The sequence below is a fragment of the Harpia harpyja genome, chromosome Z (assembly GCF_026419915.1).
Source record: "Harpia harpyja isolate bHarHar1 chromosome Z, bHarHar1 primary haplotype, whole genome shotgun sequence".
NCBI classification, from domain to species: domain Eukaryota; kingdom Metazoa; phylum Chordata; class Aves; order Accipitriformes; family Accipitridae; genus Harpia; species Harpia harpyja.
The window spans coordinates 76,598,569-76,624,793 of record NC_068969.1 but is presented as its reverse complement, the minus strand read 5'-3'; the positions used below and the strand labels follow the sequence as shown (position 1 = coordinate 76,624,793).

At 40.0% G+C, this 26,225-nt stretch overlaps 1 protein-coding gene across 3 annotated transcripts; it reads left to right on the top strand.

The window, feature by feature from the left end:
• Positions 1-288: 288 nt before the first annotated feature.
• Positions 289-26,131, top strand: ABHD17B (abhydrolase domain containing 17B, depalmitoylase). 3 transcript variants are annotated; one of them, XM_052777303.1, is made up of 4 exons: positions 289-489; positions 6,830-7,304; positions 17,306-17,485; positions 18,402-26,131. In XM_052777303.1, exons 2-4 carry the CDS (start codon positions 6,838-6,840, stop codon positions 18,619-18,621), a joined length of 867 nt encoding a protein of 288 aa, XP_052633263.1. In that variant the 5' UTR covers positions 289-489; positions 6,830-6,837; the 3' UTR covers positions 18,622-26,131. The 3 variants fall into 3 exon arrangements, with proteins under 3 accessions (XP_052633263.1, XP_052633264.1, XP_052633265.1); XM_052777304.1 differs by lacking the exon at positions 289-489 and adding an exon at positions 1,107-1,127; XM_052777305.1 differs by lacking the exon at positions 289-489 and adding an exon at positions 1,663-1,684.
• Positions 26,132-26,225: the final 94 nt, after the last annotated feature.

Genomic DNA, 26,225 nt, shown 5'->3' with positions numbered 1-26,225 from the left:
CTCCCCTCCGCCCCTGCCCCGGCCACGCCGTCTCGCCATTGGCCCGGAGCCGGCGTCCGCATCCGCCCTCCGCGCACGGCGGTTCGCTGCCTCTTCCCTGCTGCCCGCCCACCCGCGTTCAGGCGGAGCCTCAGTGGCCGGAGCGGCTCTGCGGGCTGCGCCCCCATTGGTGCGCTGCGGCCGGCGGCCGGTCCCGCCCCGCCGCTGCTTCGGCCGCTCCGGCAGCCGCTCGATCCGATGCAGTCGCGAGGCGAGGCGAAGCCGCCGCCGCCGCTTCTCCTCCCGTAGGCCGCGCGTTCTCTGCCGCGGAGGGCGGCTGCGGAGCTGCGGGCGCCGACCGGGGGCCGGGGCGCTGACAGCCGCCCGCCGCCGCCGTCGCGCCGTTACTCAGCACAACCGGCACCCCTCCCCCGCCGGCCCGGCGTTCGAGCGGCGGCAGTTGGGGAAGCGCGGGGCCGCGCGCGCCGCCGCGCGGAGCGCCCGGTGCAGGTAGGGGCTCACCTCCCTTCACACACACCCCCCCCCCCCCCCCCCCACGGCAGCGCCGGAGCCGGGGCGGGCGAGTTGCGGTGATGAGGGGGGGTGGTGGGGAAGCAGCCGGGGCGGCCCCGGCTGGGCGCCAGCGGCGGGGTGGCGGCTCGAGGATCCGCCCCGCCGGCTGTGGCGGCGAGCTGACCCCTCGGCAGGCCCGGGCGTTTTCTCTCCCCTCTGCACCTGCCCCCCCGCCGCCCTTCTCCCCCCGCTCCGGGGCTGCGGCGTGGGGCGGGAGGGACGACCGCGGCAGGCACCGGCTTTTCCTCCGCGAGGGAGGCGGCAGTTCGGCTCTCCGACCCGAACCGGGCAAGGGCGGGGGGGGGGGGGGAGGTTGGCGGCGGCCGCCCCCGCCCGCCTGCCTCCCGTCTGCGGGCTCGGGGGCCTCTGCCCCGCCGCCCGGGGTTCTGCGGGCGGGCCGCGGACGCCTTTGTTCGGGAAGCGGGCGCTCCGGCTGTGGAAACGCGTGTGAAGCTCTGGCTTGTAGCGGGTCCAAACGATGCCTCCGCGCCAGTGTTGCTGACTGACTTTTGCGAAGTCCTCTTTAGGTGGGGACACCTGAAGAGTTGACTCAATTCTCGCGAGCCTGATTTAAGGTGGTACTTCAGCTTTTGCTGTTGACGACTGGGGGTGGGAGTGGCGCCGGCCTTAAAATCGCTCTCGGATATTACTAATTTAAAAGCTTAAAGTATTTGGCTAGAAGGCAGCGAGGAAAAAAAACAGAGGACTGCAGAAGCCCAGGCGGTGCCACCGGAACGCAGGCCGGCTTCAAGAGCGTTGCTGCCTGTCAGGGCTCGGCCGAGCGGTGCAGTGAAGCACCGGGCTGGCGCGGCCGCGAAGCGGGAGAGGGGTCTCCAGCGCCGGGCCGGGCTCAGGCGGCTTCAGCGGGGCACCTCCGTGGAGCCGAGTCTTGCTGGGAGCGTGCAAAACATGATGTAATCCGGCTTAATCCCGCAGTTGTCTGCCTGGGACCTTTCGCGGGTCGGTTTGATCTTCGGCCGAGGAGGGAGGGCGAGATGTTTCACTTAGCGTTCCCTGTGTTCCCTTTCTCTTTTCAGCCGTGCCGTTGGGTTTTGAGGTATACAAAGTAACCAGCAGCAGCGGGTCTCGGTGCAAGTTAAGCTTTATAAAACTACTAGAACTCGTGACACGGGTAAAGCTGTTTATTTCTTTAAAAATCGCATTAACCAAAATGAAGTTTTGGTCCCGCTGGGCTTCTCTGTTTTTATGTAGGTTTCTTTGCTCTTTGAAAACTACCTTAAAGAGTTTCTTCACGGTATTTCTTGGTGTGGCTTTTTCATTATTGGACAGACTTCCTCCGTGTTCTTTTCCGGACCTACTGTTTATTCTTTCATAATAATTCTGTTAGTTTAAGCCTTTTATATAATACTTAATCAGACACTGATGATTTTTTTTTTCCCCATTAAACATTTTGTTGCTTTAACTGTTGAAGTAGTTGGAGGATGTTCATACCCTCCTCTTCCATTTTTAATACAATGCAGATGTTGAAATAAATACGAGTGCTTCAGTAGTGGCTTGAACTTGAGTTTTCGTTGCATTGTGCTCAATGAAAAAGGGTGAGGAGAAACTACTTTAGAGTTTCTTATTTCAGCAGTATATAATGAAAAATAATGATTTAAAAAAACAAAACAAAACACCCAAACAACAACCGAACAAAAAAACCCCAACAGTTTGAATATCTTGCCTGTTACAGTTAGAGCACCACTAAAATTTACAAACCAGCAGCTGTATTTACGAGTTTGACTTTGTTCTTGTGATTAGTTCCTATGAAATAGGTAATTTGATTTAAATACACAATTGGAATAATTTATATTTAATGTAAATATAAGATTTCTAGATAAGTGTTTGTAAGTGTTGGGCTTTTGAGGCTAATACATAGTGAAGTACTCAAAGATGTGAATAAAAGGAGCCACTCTCTTGTTATGATTTGCAGAGGGAGGACAGGAATAATTGCTTACATGAAAGAGCTACATTTGTGTTATCCTAGGAATCGCAAGATAAATATTTGAGGTGTTCTTTCAGACTAGATAGACTTTCCCCCCCTCTTCTGTCAGCCTTAATGAAAAGGGTAATTGCCAAAGGCTGGATTGAAATTACTGCCTGTGGGCAGTTTTTCATTTGTCGCTTTCTATGTTACTTTTTTATTCATAAGAGAGTTAAAGAGATAAATATAATAAAATGATCTGGCCTTCCTTTTAAAAGCTATCCCAGAAGGGGTGGGTGATGCCACTTGGGTCTGTTTTATTTTTTAGCCTTTCTTGGTGCAATAGTAGGTTTAGCACTTTTTCCACAGTTTCTTCCGCAGAATTTTCCTACTTAATTTATATGAAAAATGCAGTATAATTTTAAAGGAGACAAATATTTCTCTTATTATGTTCTTTCTCTCGCTAGTAATTTTACTAGCATTAGGAGCTGTGTTTGCAGAACAGCACTGGCTTCTTTTAGTAGTACTGAAATGACATAGAAGGTGAAATAGTCATGTTGTTGGGATGTGTTGATTTCTGTGTCTGATGATGCTACTGTAATGAGCACAGAGATTTACATCATACATGCTCAGAAGGTGTTAGACTATAACTTAGGTATTCACAACATATCTTAGGCGAATGAGTCCCATTAAAGTTATTCATCTGTACTTGTGGAACTGTATGCTTAAGGTAATTTGTGGTCAGTGTTGGTTTTGCTCCAGTTTCAGTAAGAGTCCAGAAAAAGCATACATCAAGCCCATTTGTTATTAGAGTGACTTTTTTAAATGCAACTTCACTTGCGATACCTTGTTCACATTCCATGAATTATATTTTAGACTTAATAAAATAGTTGGTCTCTTAAGACTATTGATCTCTGAATCTTTTACCAAGAGTGGGTGATGCTAAATGAAGGGGGATTTGTGACTTTTCTTTTCACTTTTACCATAATAATTTCTGGCTGGATGAATCATTAGAAAATCATGTTACATGTTTTCTAACATTAAGGACACTAAAAAAACCACTAGTAGAGGGGTAGCATTAAGTTTAATCCCTCAATGAAGTATCTGAGCAGTATACCTTTTGAGGAGAGAGAATGCCTGTTTAGTTGAAGTTAAATTATGACATCTGGTGGATAACTACTAGGCTGAAATGCTGATTCAGTTGAACTTTTAAACAGTGATATCAGAATTACTCTATACACCCTGGGGACACTCTCACATCCTGGTTCCATTCCAGATCCGGAGGTTAAGAACACGCTCATGTGAATACAATGAATGACAAACCAGTTCCAGTATAATGGAAACATTGTTTGCATTTAGTTAAAGGTATCCTCCTGAGGGAGTTCAGTAGGTGTTTTGTCGGATTTGTTCAGTTAGTGATGCTAGGGAGCTGCTGTTTTGCTTGGGTCTTCCGAGTGAAGAAAGTGTTCGTTTTAAAGGAAGGAGTTGTTGCTAGCTGTGATTTAGATGGAGAACAACTATGGAATCAGAATCTTTAGTTTCAGTAGACAGTTTCCATTGGATTAAATGAGCATTATATAAAGTCTAATTACAGTCTAGTATAGGGGAGAAATAATACTTTAGCCATGGTCTTCAGCATAAGTTATTTGCCATATGTGGCAACAGCCCATTTTTAGCACATTTAAGCTATCTTGAGGCACAGTACCACCTCAGCTGATTAACTGTGGTTACTCCAGTACAGCCCTGTGTGTGAATTCCACAGGCCAGCTTCCAGTCTTCTGAAACGACTTTTACAAATAGCAAATATATTCTAAGTGAGATCATACTTGTAGTGTTGCTGGGCTGTTTATAGTTATAAATAATGTAAACTCTTGTTTTAATTCTTTCTGACAAGTGGACTGAGAAGCAAGTAAGAAATTCTGTAGTTATTGTCATATGCTGGAATAGAGTGCAATCTGCTGTTCCTGGGCAGAACAGGCTATTTATACCTCACTTTTGGACGTATGTATTCTTCTAAATTTTTCACATAAAATAATATTCCCCCCCTCCCCCAAATAAGTTGTGGCATCTAGCTTTGGCCTTCAGCTTTACTGAAAAGGTGGGAAAACTTACTCAGAAAAGATCGGTTTAATAGTGCCTGATAGAAGTGTGGTTGAATGCTGGGTCATAAGCACTTCTTGCAAAAAAAGCCTGTTGAGACATCACAGCAGTTTCTCTGAGTTGTGAACGTGAACTAAGCAAGCTGTAAGAGAAGTAAAGAAGGGAAAAAAGTATTGAGTTTTTCCTGTGCATAAAGCAGCCCAAGCCTTTTGCCAATCGCTAGACCTCTTCCATAGAGGTCTTCCACTTCTTATCCTACTTGCAGGTTAAAATTAAAATTAATGGCCAAATAACCTCACCTGACAGGGAACAGATGAGCTACTCCATATTGGAGTGACTACTTGTGCTGATTACATAAATTCATGAGGTTGTTGTTTCGTTCGCTGGCAGAAATATGGTCATTTATTGTGGATCTTCATTTGAGAGACAATCTACCTTTTTATGGGAGGTGACCAGTACACCCCTCCTGCCATCTCCTCTAAATTGGTAGTGTTGGTCACCCATATCTAAAAGCCTGTGATTTCTCTCTATTCTGAAGAAAACCAGAGTCTCAGGGTGAAAGCACTCGGCTGTAGCAGCCTTGGCAAAAAAAAAATGGGGTTTTGCGCCCTACAAAGAGGAGTAGTATTCCAAGAATGCTCATGCTGTTTATGGGACTGTCTTGCTGTGCCTGTGTTTGCTACTCTGCAAGTATACACTGTGTAACATTGTATTCAGTATGCATTCACACTCTACCACAGGGAAGAGACCATTCACGCATCCAAAATACAGGTAGCTGTTCTGTGATGTATATTCAACAGTTCTTACAGCAGTGTCCTTGAAGCTTTTCTGAAGAGAGATTTATACAGGCATGAAAACTATGCTTGTGTTACAAGTTAGAGGACAAACTTTGAAATATGATCTAAATATCACCAAGTATTATAGTTAGCAGTAAGATTTTATTGTTGGATTACCCAAGTATTTCTGAAATAACATGGGACTGTGGACATCAGAAATCAGCTTGTTTTGTTCCCATTTGTAAACTTGGATCTAGCAGTCAAAGCTGGTACATGAAACTGTAGGAGTGTTTCTGTTCGCAGTGACCTGGCAGGAACTGAGCTTGAGACCTGTAGGTAGGTTTGGGATGGAGAAGTTGTTTAAGTTGAGGTGAAATGTCAGATGCCTCAACACAAGGGAAGTAGTGTAAATGCTTATCTTAGGTGTGCTGGTTTCTAGCAGGGCTCTTAGTAGATTTCATCACTCTTCCTACCTCTGAGAAAAAGTATTGTCACAGCAAAGGATTTTTTTCCCCCTCCCTTCTTGCTGCTGTAAATTAAGATGACACAATGCCTGCTTTTCAGGGCAACTATATCTTTACCTAGCTTGCTTTAGGTGTATGTGTGTTTACTTTTTTTTTTTCCTCCCCCACTCTGTTAACCAATGCTTTGAATTGGTAGTATAGATTATATTGATTTGCCAAATATCTGTGACAGAGCATTTGGTTTGGGATGGTTTTGTTAAAGCACAGAATAAAAATAGTCATATCACTAATATAATCCCAATTCCTATGTGCAATACAGGAAACCTTAGCTAATAATTTCTTTGAAAGGTTTCAAAACATTTATGTGGATTTATGTGCTCAGCCAATATGTGGAGCAAGGAAGAGTTTGTGGCTGGATTTTAGTGTACAGATGGTCTACAGTGTTTGCTAAGCCAGCAGAAGCATCTTGGTTTGCCTTCTAAGTTTTGACCTTCATGCACCTTTCATACTGCTGAAACTGCTTGCAGGAGCGCATAACTCATGACTGCAATACATATTCTCCATATTTCGGAAACACTGTAGTGATTTTTGGCTGCAGAGGTCTGCATAGCCTTGGTATCCTGCAAATGCTGCAACATATTTTAATCATTCTTTATAATGTGTACACTTCTTTTAGTGGCTTAAGATGAGGGACTTCATTTCCTCCAAAGAAACTCCAAAACTCGTGCTTGTTCTCTCCTGGGTAATCATATTTTAGTTTTAATATCTGGCAGAGCTTTAGAGCCATCGCTTTTTTTAATAATATGCTCATTCTAAAGTAGCTAATAATATCAAATAAGCTATTATATAGAAATTCACATATATATGTTTAAATCTATGTTTGTTAAATGTTTCCACTAAAATTATGTATCATTTTCTAGAGAGTTATGTTTGTGTTTTCCATGGGTTTCTTTTTTCTTTTTTTGTGTAAGATTGTAACTAGAAACTGATACCATTCTCTCTTCCTGTTTCAGACTAGAAGATGAATAATCTTTCCTTTAGTGAACTGTGTTGCCTGTTCTGTTGTCCACCATGCCCAGGGAAAATTGCCTCCAAACTGGCATTCCTACCTCCTGATCCCACGTACACACTGATGTGCGATGAGAGTGGTAGTCGCTGGACTTTACATCTCTCAGAGCGAGCAGACTGGCAATATTCTTCTAGAGAAAAAGATGCCATTGAGTGCTTCATGACTAGAACAAGTAAAGGTAACAGGATTGCCTGTATGTTTGTGCGTTGCTCGCCTAACGCCAAGTATACTTTGCTCTTCTCACATGGAAATGCTGTTGACCTAGGTCAGATGAGTAGCTTTTACATAGGACTGGGTTCACGGATTAATTGCAACATATTCTCATATGATTATTCTGGATATGGTGCAAGTTCTGGGAAGCCAACAGAGAAGAATCTGTATGCTGACATTGATGCTGCTTGGGTGGCTCTTAGGACAAGGTAAGACATTAGTTGCCAATTTTCTTTTACAGCGTGCTTTTCAAATGGTTGTACTTAATCTGCATTGGTAGTTTAAACAGAAATGCTGTATTTTAGGATTAATTGATTCATATCCAAGCTGACTGGTGGTGCATTATGCTGAAGGCTTTGTCAGTATTGAGCAAGATCAGTATATAGTCCTGATATACTAGAAAAATTGAAATGGGGTGAAATTTAATAAGGTATGTTTCAGTCTTGAATGATTAGAAGATAATCCTTATTGTCACAGTTTGAGATCTTCTAGCTGGAGATCTCAGAAGATAGGAAGAACCTGTAATAATTGATTCCCCAGTAACTGAGCCACTGGTGTGATGTGGGTGAGAAAATGCAGGTTGTTTTTTCAGATAATTTCATCAACTACTTTTTTTGTAGGGAGGGGCAATGGAAAAGCTGCTATAAGAGAACATGGTGAGACTCTGTTTGGACTTCTGTGTGGTGTTCAGACCACCTTTGTTTCAGAATTCAGACCAGCAGATACAGCATTTCCAAAGATAGCTTTCTATATAAAACAAGAAGATGTTTTTATCTTTGCAAAATATGATGTGTGGGAAAGGTTGTAATTGATCTGTGTAAATACATTATGGTGGGAACAAAAACTAGGAATTTGAACCAGTGGTGTTATCTCAAATAGATTAAAACTGGACAAGGGAAAAAAAAAACCAAATTGGAAGGATGTTGTTTCAACAATTTCTGTGTTCTAAGCCTCTGGTTTTAGGGAGATAAAATAGTAAGATGAAAGACTCTGGAGGCATTCTCTGATACAGGTAAGAATCCTAGGCACCAAGTAAACACAGTACTGAATACCCATTTCTTAAATTTGGAAGCATTTTTCACCGTGGTTTGTTCCATTTAGAGCAATATTGTTGTGTTACAAGTACCCAAACTACAAAAGGATTATTTTTTGAAATACTTTGCGATCATAAGAATATATGTTCACCAAAACCCCTCCCATCACATTGTGTATTTTGCACCAAAAATCTGTGAAAAACTGAATTTAATATAGAGCAGCATGTTATGGTTTGATCATTGCAACTTGAGCATACTGTTTAATGATATAATATCAGGGATGTGACTTAGTGTAAGGCCATGTGTAAAGACTCTTTAAATCCTGGAGCCTGGTAGTTGTTGCAGTGAATTTAGAACTTGATCAATGTAATATTAACTATTTTCCTATTTCTTTGGAGTGGATTATCATTTTTTCAGTGTTTTAAATACACATTGTCTTGCGGGTTTTTTTACATTATAACAAAGGTGTGATACTTCTTTTTAAAGCAGCATACTTTATTCATACTAAAGTAGGGGGAACGCTTATTATCATAAACCTCATACAACCGCAGGGGACAGGTATTCAGCCTCACGTGTCCAAAACCATGTGTACCATGTTGTTAGATTAGGTTTTGGCATTTCTTCTGATTACAGTAGAAAGCTGAGATATAACTAGACATCCGTTCTGTAAGCCAAGAGCTGCAACAGGTGCACTGGTGACTGTGATTTGTAGTTGACTGGTGATCTGGAAGATAGCCATTTGGTGAAATACCCAGTGACATTGACCAAAAACATAATATGGTTTGTGAACAAAGTGGAAGACAGCCTCAATTCTTTAAATGTACCAGAAAATGGAAGAGAACTAGATGGTGAAACTTAATCATTTGTTTATGTCAGTTTACAGGCTCAGTTTTATGAACTAATTTGTAATTATTGTCTCTTCCTCCCCCTGATGAATTTCTGATTGAAAACTTAAAAGAAAATGTGACCGCAACTTGAATTCTCACCTCCATTCTTGAACAATGCATGGTTTATCTTCCCTAGTCAAATAGGATTGTTCATTATAATATCATATCTGAACATGCCCTTTGCTGAACAGACATTGTTGGGGGGAACTCTAAATACATACTACATCTATCTGCTTTTCCCTCTTCCATTCACGAATGACCTCAGCTCAGTTCCATTTGCTGTCTGCATTTATTTTTTTTGTGTCAAAAGCTCCTTTAGAAATACATAATTCTGTAGAGCTTGGATTGGTCTGCCCAAATTGTGGATTTCACGAACTGAATTTTTTCCGTTGCTTAAAAAGTGGTTGGTATTACTAGTTTCCACTGTGGTACTTTCAGCAGCTTTCCAATTGGCAGACCTGGTCTTGTCCTTGTATCAGAATGCTGAATGTAGCAGGGAGAAGCTGAGTACATGACTCTGGATATACTGGCTCACACACTTTGGTTACCAGTGTATGGTATTCTCTTGAGCCCTGAGACAGTGCTAAGCTGTGTTTAAATACTTGATGAATATCTGGACCAAAACGGAGCCTTTGAGCAGTTGCTCCAGCATTGATTCACTTTTCTAGCATAGCCTGTTCGTCAGTTTTACACTGGCACCATCATTAACATTTTATAGTGTAAGTATTCTGCAAAAACAAATTCATTCAGTGGATTGTTTGCAGGATAGATGTAAGTATAGCTCTAACTCCTTTGAAATGCATGTTGATGGAAGGAGAGAAGAAAGGGATCCTAGACTTTTAAACTGTGCCTCACGGTTTGTGATGGGACAAAGAGAAGAATGGAGAAATTACCTGTGTTGGAGGTTGATCACAGCCACCCACAGCTCCCTGCATGCCTTGTTCTGAGAAATGGTATCACAGAACCCAGCATTAAAAGGTGTTTCTGGGGTAATTGAAATGCCTATGTGGACTTCATTCTACAGTCAACACAGCTGCTTGTGGTAGAGATGTGTTAGCGTGTTAAGTTTTGTATCTTGGAACGACAGTCCAGATGGTCATCTGCAAATTGGCACAACTGTCCAGTGGGGACTGGACACTTGGGGTGAAATAGTCTGGAACTGGTACTGAGGGTGATGGTGAGGTTGGTCCAACACCACTTTCTTAAAAGTGGTTATTGTAAGGGTGTGTGAATATTATCATTCATGTAAATGAATACAGAAAGCTGATTTGGCAGCAGATGAGAAGAGGTAAACAGCAGATGCAGATTCTGAATTATGTCCCTATTCTTTAACTGCTTTGAGTATTTTAATAGGAAGCAGTGGCTGTCCATGTGGATGCTGACTGTGGAAGAAGGCAAGGTGATTCGCTGCCATCATGTTTGGGAAAGTTGCACATTATTGCATATTCATGTGCATGGGACTACATAAAAGCTGCAAGTGAGGACATTCTTTTTTCTGTCTGTCATAGCTACAAAGTGTTGAAATGCCAGTAGTCATTTTGGGATACGCCTATTTTCTGCTGCGCTGGTCTCTGAAGGACTTTGATGACACCCTAGCAAGGGTGGAAAGGTTTAACCAGCCCCAGGCAAATGCAGGGCAAGTGGTGCTCATTCAGAAACCTGAAGACTTGTTGGAGTTGCCTCATGACTAGATCTACCTTTAAGAAGCCAAAGAGCCTTTTCATTGTTGCTTATCATGGACTGTATAATAATTGAAAAATTGAAGGGTAGATCTCACCATCAGCCTGGTATGTCAAAGTGGACTGCATGTCCATAATTTGAACATCCAAATATAGGAATAATATCAAATCTATTTGGATATTGGCTGAAAGTGTTCTTTTGAGAATTCACAAATTAGGGGTTTTTTTTTCATTCAAAGCCGGGGGGGGGGGCGGTGCTAGAAGATAAGGTGCCTTAACTTTGAATATTTGGAGAGAAATTGAGCTTTACTTAAATTGGTAGGGAAAAGTAGCTCAATTTATCCATGAAGAGAAATCTTGCCAATAAAACAAATGTACCAGTAGCATTGTAAGGTTTAGAAAATGCTAAACCGTCACGAGAGGCAGAGGAGGTGCAGTTCGTTGATTACGACATTTGTGGTCAATGGACTTGCCTCTCATAAAACATAGTTCCCTTTTATTCTAGTGTGGCAGGTTGACCCTGGCTGGACGCCAGGTGCCCACCAAAGCTGTTCTATCACTCCCCCCTCCTGAGCTGGACAGGGGAGAGAAAATATAACAAAGGGCTTGTAGGTTGAGATAAGGACAGGAGAGATCACTCACCAATCACCGTCATGGACAAAACAGATTCAGCTTGGGGAAAATTAACTCAATTTATTGCCAATCAACCGGAGTAGGGTAATGAGAAATGAAACCAAATCTCAGAACACCTTCCCTCCACCCCTCCCAGGCACAGCTTCACTCCTGGATTCTCTACCTACCCCCCGCAGCGGTGCATGGGCTCAGGGAATGGGGGTTATGGTCAGTTCATCACACATTATCTCTGCTGTTTCATCCTCCTCAGGGGCAGGACTCATCACACTCTTCCCCTGCTCAAGCGTGAGCTCCTCTCTCCACAGATCCGCAGGTCCTGCCAGGACCCTGCTCCAGCACAGTCTTCCCATGGGGTCACAGCCTCCTTCAGGCACCCACGTGCTCCGGCGTGGGGTCCTCCACGGGCTGCAGGTGGATATCTGCTCCACTGTGGACCTCCATGGGCCGCAGGGGGACAGCCTGCCTCACCATGGTCTTCCCCACGGGCTGCAAGGGGAATCTCTGCTCTGGTGCCTGGAGCACCTCCTCCCCTTCCTTCTTCACTGACCTGGGGGTCTGCAGGGCTGTTTCTCTCACGTATTCTCACTCCTCTCTCTGGCTGTGGTTTCTGTGTGCCCTGCAACTTTTTTTCCTTCTTATATATGTTATCACAGAGGCACTACCACTATCGCTGATGGGCTCGGCCTTGGCCAGCAGCGGGTCCATCTGAGAGCCGGCTGGCATTGGCTCTGTCGGACACAGGGGAAGCTTCCAGCAGCTTCTCACAGAAGCCACCCTTGTAACCCCCCCACCCCAAACCTTGCCACACAAAGCCAATACATCTAGCAATGATACATGTTGTATACACAAGAAGGGGAATGTGCATCTGAGTTGAGGAAGAGCTGTACGCTCATGAATTTTATTCATGGCCTGGAATGTTGATAGTTAAAGGTGTGGAGGATGTTCATGCCCTTCATGTTCTGCAATTTGCAGCTGTAATTTCATGTGTTATGTGCATGGTGACAAAAGGTTCTGAAATGTGCATTGAAAATTCCCTCAGGATGTTCCCCCTTGTTCCATGTGCCTCAAGCACTGCTGTCAGTTAAATGCGTGTGTTGCAACAGCTTCACAAACAGCAGCCTCACTAGAGCATCTATTGCACCTCTTCATTAGTGTGAGCCTGAGAGATACTATTGAAAATGTACCCTTATAAGGTTTATCTTACTGATACTTTATTTTATTATTGTAAAGTGAGCAAGTCTTCTAGATTAACAGCAGTAGTTCAGAAGGAAAAAGATAAATTGCTTTCTGTCTCCCTTAGGTATATCAAGGGCAAAATGGCAGGTACTCACTCGTAAGAGCCTGGAAGTATAGTATGGTAATTTCAGCTGGTATTTGATTGTTAAAGGGAACTGAAGCTTAAAAAAAAAAACCAAACCAAAACCCACTCGTTACAGCCAGACATGCATTTTGTACTTTGCATATTGCACATCATGGTAATGTGATGTATATCCAATGAAAGTATATAATATGATGAATATCCAATGTAAGTGATGTATATCCAATTAAAGTGTTCAAGGTAAGGTCAGACAGGGCTCTGAGCAACCTGGTGAGTGAAAGAGGTCCCTGCCTGTGGCAGGGGCTGGACTAGATCATCTTCCAACCCAGACTGTTCTATGATTCTATGAAAAGAAAAAAAAGGAGGGAGGGGCGGAAAAGAGGTGGACTGCCACTAAGATAAGCGTTTAGTAAAGGTCTTGTTACAGAGACAGAAATATAAAGGAAACAGTGAAAGAGTTTGTGCTACAGCACATTGTAAAAGTTTGTCACAAAGGGAAAAAAATATTTCATTGCTGTTTAGCAGTTCTTCTTTTCCTGCCAGAAGCTGAGAAGATCAGGCAGGAGTGTTCAGGGTTGCGTCTTTGACAAGAGAACAGCTATCATCTGATCAGCATATGTAGGCTCACAGAAGAGCATACTGGCTTTGCTAATCGCCCTGTGTTAGCTTGGGCCCTGATTCTAGGGAGTGGGCTGATGTTACAGTTACAACAATTTATTGGCTTGCTCCTTCCTTTAACCCACCAGTGGCACGTCATTTCTTGCCTGGCCCTGAAGACAGCCAGCACAAAGGAGCAGAAAAGTAGTTGCTCCCCTTCTCCCAGAAGAGATTAGTTTAGTTTCCTAAACTAGTTGGTGAAGCCCAATGAAGGGCAACATGTCACTGAAGATGCAAACAGGAAAGTGGTTCTCTCCTGTTCTGTAATAGCTTAGCTTTGTAGTGACATTAACCTGTACCTTTAGTGTGGTGATAGGGCAGAAGTTTGTGAGTGCTCAGGCACTCTGTGTGGATGCTAGCAAGCTTATGTCAACAGACGTATGTTTAGTTCTAAGTAAAAACTGCTCTTCAAGTTCCATGTGCTTTCCAGGCATGTAGCCCTTAGGTGCATGAACATAAAGGATGAATCAGCTGTTAAAAAGAATTGAAATCTCAGTTGCTGTGGGAAGGTGAAAAATGTTGTGGGCAGCCTTTGAACTCCGGAAAGTATCTATCTAAATTTCATGCCAGATTCAGTCCAGAATAACTTGTCCCTGAGGAAGAGCGCTTTCTCTGAGAAGGTACATCTATGCACAGCTACTTTTAAGATTTTTGTACCAAGGTCCTTTCTGGTGATTATGGCTTAAAAAAACCAAAACAAAACACATAAACCTCCCCCATTACCAGGACCAACAAACTGAAGGCCTGTGTATTCTGATACAAGTTATCTAAGATTACTTGTGTAGACAGTAGTGTTTACATTACTCCTATAATCAACATAATGAGCTTTCAAAGATATCAACAGTTTTTACAGCATGTCTTTGAGCTCTTGTCACCAGAACAGCTACTTACTGCACATGGCTCTGTCACATTCCCTTTCCTCAGGATGGCCTGTAATTCTAAGGGACTAATTAAGAGAACAATATTACTGCCACTTTTTCTTGATCTGACACTTCCTCATTTGGGAGACCAGGTGTGTAGTCAACTAATGATTTTCTACCAAACTTCTTGGCTTTTACCTGGAGTTTACAGGACTGTCAAAAGGAGGAGTAGACACATTTTATGACTATGGAACTTACCAAAAGTTATCTTTTCAAGAATTCTTCCATTATAGATTGGGAAGTGATACTTCTGGGAGAGAGGCACTGAGGGACAGTTGGGCTCTTCCTTTTTCCCAAACTTCTCAGAAGCCTGTTAAAGAGGAGAGGGGAGACTGGAGACAGACACAGCAGATGCTATTCTTTGGTTTGCAAGCTTCTTGTTTTGGGGTTTTGGTTTTTGCCTTTTTTTTTTTTCCTTTGTCCAAGCCAGAATATTCAAAAGTCTGCTTTGAATCACCATTTCTGGTGATTGGCCTCGCTATTTCAGTTTCCAGACTGCAAAACAAATAGTTTCTGGTGAGTGCTGTGAAGGCAATCTGTTTGGCTGTGGTGGAGAAAGGATTACTTTAATCCAAATATAGTAAATGCTTTTCTTGGATTGCTTCTTTTAGCCAATCTTTAGCTATCTTTAGGCTGAAGGATTTGGATTAAAAAAAAGGGGGAAGAATAATGAGAAGAGGAGAATATATGCTCCAAAATGTACTTCTAAGTTTTGCTTTAAATTTCTGTGCAATGGCCTGCATCTTGTAAAACTCAATACCTGAGGAAATGTGAATGTGATAATTTGCTAGGTTTTTTATTTGAAAACTATGTTATGTCATAATTTGCTGTGCAAACTCCATGCCATACTAATGATGCAAAGTGTCGGGTATTAATTTAAACTTTGTTCAAATTATATGAAAGGGATAGAAGGCCATACTGTACTTTCAGAATGGATAAATGTGATTTGACTTATTCTGAATTGGGAGATTAGTTGTAAAAGGATAGGTGCTGGGCTGCTGTCAGGTGTTTCAGAAGAGATACAGAAATAGTGAAGACCTTACATTTGTTTCAGTTTCAAAGCTTTAATTCGTAGTATTTTTGTGTGTTGGAATTTTGAGAAAATCTTTGTTAATCAGAATGTTTGAATTTTTTTATTCTCTGAGAACCGTTGTGAGGTGGAGGGCTTGCCTGTAGTTCCAGGCTGATGATTGAGTCTTAGTGTTTTAGAACTCTTAATTTGATTATGATCCTAGAAACTTCCTAGGAAATGCTGATAGTAATTAAGTAGTGATGATACAGATAGATTCTATGAATGTATCTGTGCTGATACTTTTACTGCTTTTATGTTTCACTCTAGCAGAACACAATTTAAAATAAATAGATGAATAGTTAAATAGACAATGTTAGCTGTGTATAGTGGACTTTAGCCCCAATTTAGAGAGCTTATTGGGGTGTCTAATGAGGTCTGCTAGTGATACTTACATTTCAGTAATACTTAAATGTGATTTTGTTTTTCTTGCCATCTTCCTAGATTTTTTTTTTTAAGTTAACTGTTTATTATGTACCGATGTTACACACAGGACATATTTTCTGGCTTATTGAAAATTACTTGTGAGTTTTGGGGTTTTGTTGGTTGGTAATTTAAATGTCTTGGTACATGTGAAACATCTTTTTTCCTAATGTTCCTGATTTTGAGGCTTTTGGACTTTACTGATTTTAGTATATAGTGACCTATACAGTTATTTAGCCATATTTATAAAATACTGGACAATTTTTCATTACTGCTGTTTCGCTGGCTTTACTGGAGGTATGCAAAATGTACTAATTTGGTAACTCCTTTGTGGGTATGGGTGTTGTTACCTAGCTTTGACAGGAAAGATGCATTCATTTATTGTTGAAGAGGTAATGGTTGCACTTTACTTTAACTGTAAATAGTTGATTGTCAGTCCTTTTAGGATTATAGTCATAGTCAGTTGGCAAACATTACACTTGCCTCATGCTGTTCCATATTGGTGTTAGGCTAGTCTGCTCTAACTTGGAAAGCTGAACAAGTTTCTGATAATACATGAGAACAATGTTTGATTTCTTTTTTTTTTTGGTTTTTTGTAATGCAATGCAGTATCTCCTCCTATGTAAGGTACTTCCTTTCCCACATAAGTTAAACAAAGGTACTCAGATAAATATAATTTGCAGTCTGAACCTGTACTAAGAGTACTTTGTTGGTATAGATCAGTGTATCAGCAGCTCACTTCTGCCATGGGCACAGTTCTTGCCAGCATAACATTCTGTTTAGAGGCTTTTCCACTGTTACTTGGGAGCCAGCTGCTCTTTGTATCCACAGTAATGCAAAAACATGTTAGATCTGACTTGTGTAAGTGTTAACTAGATGTTTCATGACTCTTTTGTTTACCTCAGTTAATTACAGGAAAAAAAATGAGTGTTTTCAACTTACTAGGAGGGAGACTTAATTTTGTAATGCTTATTGGGCTGTCTTAATTGTGGGTTAGGCTGGGTATTCCCTGTGCTAGCTTGCATGTCAAACCAACCATGATAAGAAAGAAGAATCTTAGCTACTACATAGAGTGCATAATATTCAGACCACTGTCTGTGTGGGCATGCTTTAGGTCCCACTAAATTGCTGAGCAATGTTACCAGCTTGCAGTTTTTATCAGGTATCAGAAGAGTGAAGCCAACCAAATTTTTGCAGATTTGACTATGCTCTACTTGATAACCGTAGAGCTAGGAAGGGTCTAATCAGTGTTCTGTTGTAGGTCCACTAGAGCTACCAGTAAAGGCGTTCAGCCAGTATACAAGTCACAACTGCATTCACAAATCCATATTTTAAAAAAACCAAACATATTTCAGTATCATTCAGGCTTAAGGCAAAAAAATTACTGCAAATACAGAGTAAATAATTGTCCCTTTAAGTCAGGTGTGTTATAGAATATACTTGCTTGTTCTTCTAACAGCTCCTGTTTCATAGTTTATACTCTTCAGGAAATTTTTGTCTTCAGAAATGCTTTTTTTGCCTTGCTGTGTAGTTGCAGTTTTGTCTGGTTCTCTTTATATACCAGTTTTGTTAACATATTTAATTTTCTAGGTACGGAATCCGCCCTGAAAATGTGATTATATATGGCCAGAGTATAGGAACAGTACCATCTGTGGATCTTGCTGCTAGGTATGAAAGTGCTGCTGTAATTCTTCATTCTCCACTGACCTCAGGAATGCGAGTAGCTTTTCCTGATACAAAGAAGACCTATTGCTTTGATGCATTCCCAAAGTAAGTTGTAGGATTTTTTTATTCTACATACATTTTTCTCTATTACAGAAGTTTTAGACAAGGGAAACAAGTAATACAGCAAATTCTCTAAAATTTCTTTCAAAGGTTTAAAAAAACAGTTGGAGAAAAATCAGAGTGAATAACAACAATGAGGAACATTTGATTTGAAGGAGTTTATAGAACTTTGTAAATCTAGGTTTTTCACATCTCTAATCATTTCAGTGGGTCTGGAATGTTAATGTGAAATCTATTAAAGAAGTGATTAGTTTTCCTATATGTAACCCCTAATACCACTAATTCTAACAAGCAGTTCTAGTCCAATGACTTGTTAATCTGGGTAACTGAACAAAGTCTTTTGTGTATTTCTGAAAGTAGCAAAGGCTGGAAAACTAAGTAGACCTTTAACTGAAGAAAATTTGTCATGTATTTCAGAACTGTGCCACTAGTTGGCCCTTACAAACTGGTACACTTGTCTCAAAGAATTGTATTTTGAGCATCTAACTTCAAAGACTTTTTTTCCTCAAAGATGGTCAAACTTTAAATGCTAAAATTCTTTCACTTCTGACAAGCACTTTTTTACTGAAAAACTCTGAAGTAATATTTTCATCACTCCAGTGACTTTGATTTTTTTTTTTTTAAGTGAATGTGGTAATGAATACCACTTTTAGATGGATTGCTTTGTTATCCAATCCTAATAGTTTCCAGTAGTTTTTTTTCCTTTCTGTGTGGCTTTACATGCACTACTGTAATGGCTTCCAGGGTGTTGATAAGATCTAATTTTCTAATGATTTAAACAACTTCAGAGTTAAATTGTTAAAACTACAATGTGTAATTAAAAAGTGAAATTAACAGTCTGGTCCTTGAAAAAGATTTAATAAAGCTCACTGTGTTCATAGATACAATCTTTTTCTTACAGCATTGACAAAATTTCTAAAATAACATCTCCTGTGTTAATAATCCATGGGACTGAAGATGAAGTAATTGACTTTTCACATGGCCTAGCATTATTTGAGCGTTGCCAGAGACCTGTAGAACCACTGTGGGTAGAAGGAGCAGGCCATAATGATGTGGAACTCTATGGACAGTACCTTGAAAGGTTAAAACAGTTTGTGTCACAGGAACTGGTGAACTTGTAATTTTCTTTGTATATTTACATGCTTTTGCATTTCACTGCGGAACTGCACACCTTGATAAATACATAACATAAAACCTGAAAGTTGTGTTTTCAAATCATCCTGGTTGCCTTCATTAAATGTACAGGTAATGATTTGTCAACATAATTAATGAAGGTTTTAATGCCAGTATTATAAACTGGAATTACATGATCATGCAGTCAAGCTTGGAAGTTCATATTACTTTGTGTGAGGTTTTTCTTTTCTTAGATGTACAAAAAAAAAATCACAAGGAGTACTGTATGAAATTTTAATTATATAAAGTCAAATGCTGTAAAAGTTGCCAAATGCTTTAGCATATCAAAAACAAGTTTATAAATATTTTTTAAACATCTCAAAATGTACTGTGACTTACTCTGTTGCACAGGTGTAAATTAAAAACCAGACTTCTAAGCAGTTGTTCTGTAAAAATGTAATAGCCATGAAATCTGAGCAAATACTAACGTATCTAATAAGAATAGACAGTCACTGGAAATGACCCATGCCCTGTTATAGGGGGATGGAGTCAAAATAGATCTGTTTTTCCATATTTTTCATATCTTTTGTGCTTAGTTTACTTTAGTTCTTTTGTTCTTGTGTTGCCCCTTACCTTTCAGGTCAAACAAATTTACCCACTCATCTTCTCAGCAGTCCTAATCTTGCCAAAATAATGCCACAAGTTATCATTGTTGTAACGTAAATATCACTCACATGATTACTACTTAGGCCACTAAGTACTTCTTTGAAATCGGTAAGACTTTTAGAACCTAGACGGCTTTGTGGACAACCTAGTTATAAGCATTGATTGCATAGAGATGCAATATTTCATCAAAAGAACCTGGAAGTTCATCCAACTCTGTAATAAACAATTTGCAAGTTTGCAGTTATCTGATCAGGCTCTACTTTTGGATGTTTAGTGTAAAAGCTTGTTGGTTTTTTTGAGTATTGTATGGAAATTTTATTACTCACGCCTGGGTGGGGTGGGGGGAGGGGCAAGAAAAGAATGTTGACATTTTTCTATTAACTCATAGTAAAATAAACTTTGTAAGCTGCCTTTCCCTTGAATGCATTTTGCGTGAATAAAACTGAAAAATAAACTTAATTATATGTAGCCTATTTGTAAACAAAGTAATATTCCAACAATACACACTGTGCTTCTAATTTAAAGGCCTTATGTAGTTTAATTGTTCTGCTTGTTTTTTGTGATTGAGACTATTGTATACTTAAATGTAACTTCAAGTATTGTGAAAACTTTGATTAAGATGTGTTGATTAACAGTAAACAATATTCCATAAACTTGCTGTTCTTCCTTTGTTTTTTTAAAAGAAATAGCAACGGTTGCTTGCGATATCAAAAAATAAGCAACTCCCCATTTACTCTATGAAATCTGAGAACTAAAGCAGTAACCCATTGTTACCAATTGTTGGCACATTTCTTTATCAGCAGCTAAGCTACTGTTCTGATCACCCTTCCATCCCCATGCCTTATCTTACTTCTTTCTGCTGTTCAGCATACAGGTTTTCTGCTGCAGAGCTACTTATAAACATTCTTCTGTAATGAATTCAAATTTAGCTTTCTTTGAAATCATCAGTGACATCTTGCCTTGTGCTCTTTGGTTTGGTAAATGAATAGAAAGAAATTTGAATTTGTTCTCCAGCAATTGGGTTCTTGTTTGTCTTTGTGATCAAGTATGCTTCAGTGTGTTCTGAACTTCAGAGTAGTATTCAGGCACAATAATATTAGACTTGAAGATTTTCATCCTAATCCAAGATTTTGCAACTGGAAGTGTGCTTAAATAGATATGTAACTCAGCTTTATTACATCATACTGTATACACAGTTTGATTTAATTTTCTTACTACCTTCCAGCCACTATCTCTGATTTAGATGGAAATTGTTACCATTAGGTATTTAAGTGCTTTCTTTGTGATGAATGAAGTCCGTTTTGAGTGTCCTCTTCAGAAATTCACAAATAAAGAATGCAGAACTGCAGCGGTAAGTGATACAGACTGGCTGATAGTACTGCACATGGCAGGCAAATGATCAACTGTCATCACAAGAACTATCAGATTGTGCTAGGGAATATTATGGCACCCTGTAATTGAAAAGACAGAAAAGGTGGCATAGCGGTTTTGCTGCTTTTGTTTGTGTTTTGTTGAAGCAGAACAAAAGGCCTGACTAACAGAGTTTTGTCTTCAGCAGATGCAGCTGTGCTGGATTACACTGGTGAGTAAGGGTTCTGATCTCTTTGGGACCACTTATGCATGGTTAATTATTGCCAGTTTGTTCTGATTTGTATTTTACACCTAGATTTTTCAGATTAGTTGTTTGTTGAAGGAATTAAAATTGGTTTTAGGAACAGCCTAACTTGTGTTAAGAATCATATTATGGCAACAGACTTGTTACTGACATAAAGCAACTCTGAACTATTGGAGCTGGGAGGAAAACATTTGACGTGGTTGTCTTGTCCTTAAATCATCATTTTGGTGAATTTGACAATGGGCTGTTGTTTTATGTTATAAATGCAATTGTCTCATGATAAATAAGAGTTGATTCAGCATTCATTAACAAGACAATATCTGTATTTTAGGGAAAAAGAAAAGAGCATTTTATGAACCACGTGGTCTGATTCCTTCTTTTTTTTTTTCTTTGAGACAAATATTTGATAGTAAACTGTCTTTTTCAGTTCTGGAAACCTTGGCAAATCAACTTTAAAATGAACTTCATTTATGTAAAATATGAGATCACCTTCTGAAGGTGGGGTCTTTTGGAACATGTTTTGCTGTCTTACATTCCTACACACATTAATGTGTACATTAAAAAAAAAAAAACCACCACCTCCCTCCTCTCTACTGTCTGCTTGTGGCAGCAAAGAATTCTAGTGTATGTTCAATTACCTACTCTTATTGACTGATTTCAAACTTGCTTTTCTTTTTCAAGCTTTTTTTTTAGTGAAAAAAAATTTGCATGTTTACTCTTGGGCTCTTTTAATTGGATGACATTGTGCAGCAGGGCTAGCTACTTGGTACCTTTTACTATGGAATATTCCAGGTCCTACAGATACAAATTCTTCTCACTATACAGTAGGCATTGTTAATATATTAAAGAAAAAAATGACAAAAATAGCATTTCTGAACCAGTGGAAAAAGCATCCTGTGTAAGTAGGGGTCTGATCACTTGAAAGCAGCTTTGCAGAAAAAGAGTTGGGCACCCTGCTGGACAAAAAGCCAACCATGAGCCAGCAGTGCAACCTTACGGCAAAGACAACCAACAGCATCCTGGGCTGCATTAAGCAGAGACTTGCCAGCAGGTCAAGGGAGGTGGTCGTTCCCATCCACTCACCACTGCGAGCGGAGGCACATCTGGAGTGCTGAGTCCAGTTCTGGGCTCTCCAGTCTAAGGAAGACATGGATGTACTGGAGCAAGTCCAGTGCAGGGCCACTGCTACGATTGAAGGACTGGAGCATCTGTCATAGGAAGAGAGATTGAGAGAGCTGGGGCTGTTCAGCCTGGAGAAGAAAAGGTTTGGGAGGATCTTTCACCATGTGTGTGAGTATCTGATGGAAGAAGGGAGTGGAGAGAGCTAGACTTTCCCCAGTAGTGCCCACTGAGAGGACAAGAGGCAATGTGCACACACTGAAAGACAGGAAATCTAATCTGAATACCAGAAAACAACTTTTTTTTTTCTGTGAGGGTGGTCAAACACTGGAACCAACTGTGGAGGTGCCATCTTTACAGATATTCAGAACCCAGCTGAGCACAGCCCTGAGGAACCTGCTGTAGCTGACCCTGCTCTGAGTACAAGAGTTGGACTAGATGATCTCAAGGGGTCCCTTTCAACCTCAGCCATTCTGTGGTTTTGTGAATTATGGCATGCAAATCCTTTAGATGGTTACCACTACACATATTTTTGTGCCATCACTGTACACCAGCTCAGAAGTGGAGACTATTGAGTTACAAGAATTATCTTAATTTAGTGCTCCCTACTTTTGATGGGTTATTTTTCAGCAACAGAAAGCAACAAAAAGTCTGCTACGGAAAAAGCTCTTTATCTCTTCATCCTGAGACTATCACTGTTCGATGTGCTGTTGCTGAGACTGACTGTAATACCAAAATTTATACCTCAGGCAGTGTCATCAGAGAACATATTGCTACCCTACTACAAAAGGAAGATTGAAAAGCTAGATGTAAAGTATAGGTATGTTATCCTGAAAAGAGAAAAAGTACCTGAAAGATGTCTTAAACATTCTCAAAAGTGGGAATGTTGCATTCACAACTATTATCCTATGTGCTTGGCAAGCAGCAGAGGAGACTGAATGGAGATAGGGTTAGTTTGGGTTGTTTTAATAAAATTAGTTAATAAAGCTTGTTCTACTTCACTTGAATAGTGTTTGTAAAACAAAAATGAGATGTTGTTTATATTGTCATTGGGCAGGGGGGTTCATGAGCTACTAACTGTGCATCAGGCTTGCTCCCCTTCACTTAAACAGTTCACATAACATTTGACTGTTTCCAATTGTTAAAAGTTAGTGTGAAAACCCATTGAGCTTAAGTAGCACCAGATTGAAATTTCAGCATGAAATAGTCTTAGAATGCTAACATATGGAACTTCTTAACCAATTTGTGTTGAGAGAATACTAATTGTAAAACAGCCATAGAAAGAAACAATGTTTCCCTGTGAAGAAATTCCATTGTATAATGATAATAATAAATACTATAGTATACTTTCTTCCTTTTTTTTTTTTTTTTTTTTTATTTTTCATGTAAGACCTCTTGATCTTTCTGTGAAAGGAGGTAAAATTCTGGTGTATTTCTAATAAAATGGCAAGGAAAATGCTTGAGGACTAAGAGGATAGTGTAAAAGAAATGTTCTTAAAAACTGATTATTCTGCCACCGAGGAAGGGGACAACCTTAAAAAAAGTATCTCAGCATCAACTTTTCCCTAGAGGTATTAGTAAGGTATCTTAGTCTGATAATATATTTCAAAATAAATAGAAAACCTCAAAAGGGTTTTGTCGCCTAGAAGAGGTTTTGTGGTTGGTACATGAGGCATTATACAAATGGTTGTAACTTTAATGTTTCATTTTCAAATTTTTTTTGCTTACAGAGGGCACATAGTTTTCTAAGCTTCAGCACTGAAGAGAAGACATGGAGGAGATATTACTGAAAATGAAATAGTCAATTTACCTTCCTATTATGCTAGAAGCTATGCGCATCTCAAGTAGGTAGCTGTGCCTTGTCTCCTCCTAGAGCATAGGGTATACCTGTATGAATGGCATCAGGCTTTCATACTGGGACATTTTTTTCTTTCAATACCACAAAGCCACAAATGTTTTTGCCCTAAGTTTTCTTCTGGAGTCAGGTAAGTAGTGGATTTACTGTGTTGTTCTAAAACAGAATTATACCAGGTATCCAAATAAGACTGAAGCTAGAACAGCATTTTAAGTAATCTGATCAGTAACTCATCTAGTACCTCGAAGACATGTGACGGCAGTGCAAATCTTTCTCAAGCATATTAAGCATTGCAAAGGTCCTTGGTTGGGCAAGTCACCTCCTTTTAAAGATCACAGTCTAAGTACACTTTAAATGTAAAAGAGTTGTAGGCCATCCTAAGGAGAGCAAGGAGATTGTGGACTCAAAATCACCAGCAGCTTTGTTAGAGCATTACTGATTTGGAGTTACATATGTTGCATTGTGATTTTGCCCCAGATCTTGATTAAAATAAGTTTGCTAGGTCCATTTGCTAGATGCTGCACAGTACTTGGAACAGAACTGCGCTGGTCACTGGTTTGAAATGGCTTCCCAGGATGGTGCTATTTTGTTATGTTAATGGCAATGTTTTTATTCCTTAGAAGCATACTGACAAAAGATTTGGGTAATAAAACCTAAGTGCTGACAAGAGGCATTGTGGTTTTCAGACCTTTCTGCTACCCAAGATGACATGTGATGGTGCTAAATATATAGTTTACTTCTTTATTTAGTATTTGGCCAACTCTTGTAGTATGCTGTACAAAGAAGGGCAAAGTATTGCATGGTTTACTTACCAGAATTTCGTTTGCATTGTAATATCAGTTATAGTTAGCAACAAGCTTGAATAAAAGCCGCTACTTGTCAGAGGTTTTGTGGCCACTCAAGTGGTGTAACACAGACCTTATGCTTGTAGCCAGAACAGGAGGATAGACGAAGAATACAGTCTTGAAAAGTTGTATGAATTCCTGTTCTGCTGTAGTGGTAGAACCCAGCACTCCCAGTTTGCCCATCATAGCATGTGTGTAATAGATAACCTGTTATTTATGATTCCTAAACAAAAAGAATTGGAGTCATTCTAAAAGTTAGGATGGTATGTAGGCTGTATTTTATGTGTTTCTCTGTAGTCACAAAGGCTAATGGGTTCTGTTTTAAGTGAAAGTTGAGATTCACTTGTCAGTAGGTAGAGCTCATCAGAGACATGAAATATCATAAGGCGTGATAAAAGCATGAGGACTGGCAAATCTGAATGTGCAGTCCTGGAGGCATCTCCAGAATAATGCAGATAAGGTAAATGTTAAATCTAAGCCATGATAATTTCAGATTGTGCTGTTACAATGCATTATTGTTATGCTAGGTTTTCACTTAGTAACAGCAAGGAGATGCATTTTACATAAGGCATTGTTCATGAATAACAAAAGCACATTGTATTTGTCCATGACACTCTGATCTGTGACATTTATGCTTGCTTTCTACAGAAATTTTCATGAACAGATTTGTTTATATGGATGTTTGGGGAATAGTTACTCTAAAAAAAACCAATCATATATGAACAAGAGTGTTCATATGTGAACAAAGTATTGTGATTCATTTCTGGTGATTTTCTTCATCAGTGTTCAACAGCTGTTCTGGGTCAATTTGTCTCTCCCTTTCTGTGTGGTATGTGAGGACTTGGCCACCCATGAGAATGTATGTGTTTACCTGTAATTTTGTTGTTCTTTTATTTAAAATTTATCACTTGTTCTGAACTGTAATTAGTACTGTGTGACTTCAGTGAACAATTGGATTTTATAAATAACCAGGAATCATTAAGGTATAGGTGTGTGTTTAAGTATTTGATTAATATTTTTAAATATACACATTTTCATATATCACTGTCAGTGCACAGAAGACTCTGTTAGATATAAAGCTGTTGTATAATTGTATAGTTTCTTTGGAATCAATTGTGTGATCATTTATGGTAGCCAAGGATTTGATTCTTATTCATAGTGAATGATTTAACTGGCTGCAGTGCTTTTCTGTGCTTCCTTTTTATAGTTCATACGGTTGTTTTCCTGTTACATAGGTCTAATTAAAGAAGCAATGTAGTTATGATAATGGGAGCTGATCCACTCCATTAGGTTTCCATGAAACATACAGATGTCTGTTTCCACATCTAAATTTTACATTATTGCGGCTTTCTGCACTATGTAGACTGCATGTAGAGCAACAGCATATGGGTGCACAATAAAGTTTTTACTTAAGCAAACGAATGAATTTCTTATATGTCAGTTTTTCTGCAATAACCCTGTGACCTTACTCACAATAAATGCAGGATTACTTATGCTTCTTTCCTTGAATTG

Coding starts and splice junctions, on each gene's coding strand:
- ABHD17B (XM_052777303.1), top strand. CDS start 6,838: ATGAATAATCTTTCCTTTAGTGAACTGTGTTGCCTGTTCTGTTGTCCA. Junction 7,305..17,305: donor TGGGTGGCTCTTAGGACAAG/GTAAGACATTAG, acceptor TTAATTTTCTAG/GTACGGAATCCGCCCTGAAA. Junction 17,486..18,401: donor TGCTTTGATGCATTCCCAAA/GTAAGTTGTAGG, acceptor TTTTTCTTACAG/CATTGACAAAATTTCTAAAA.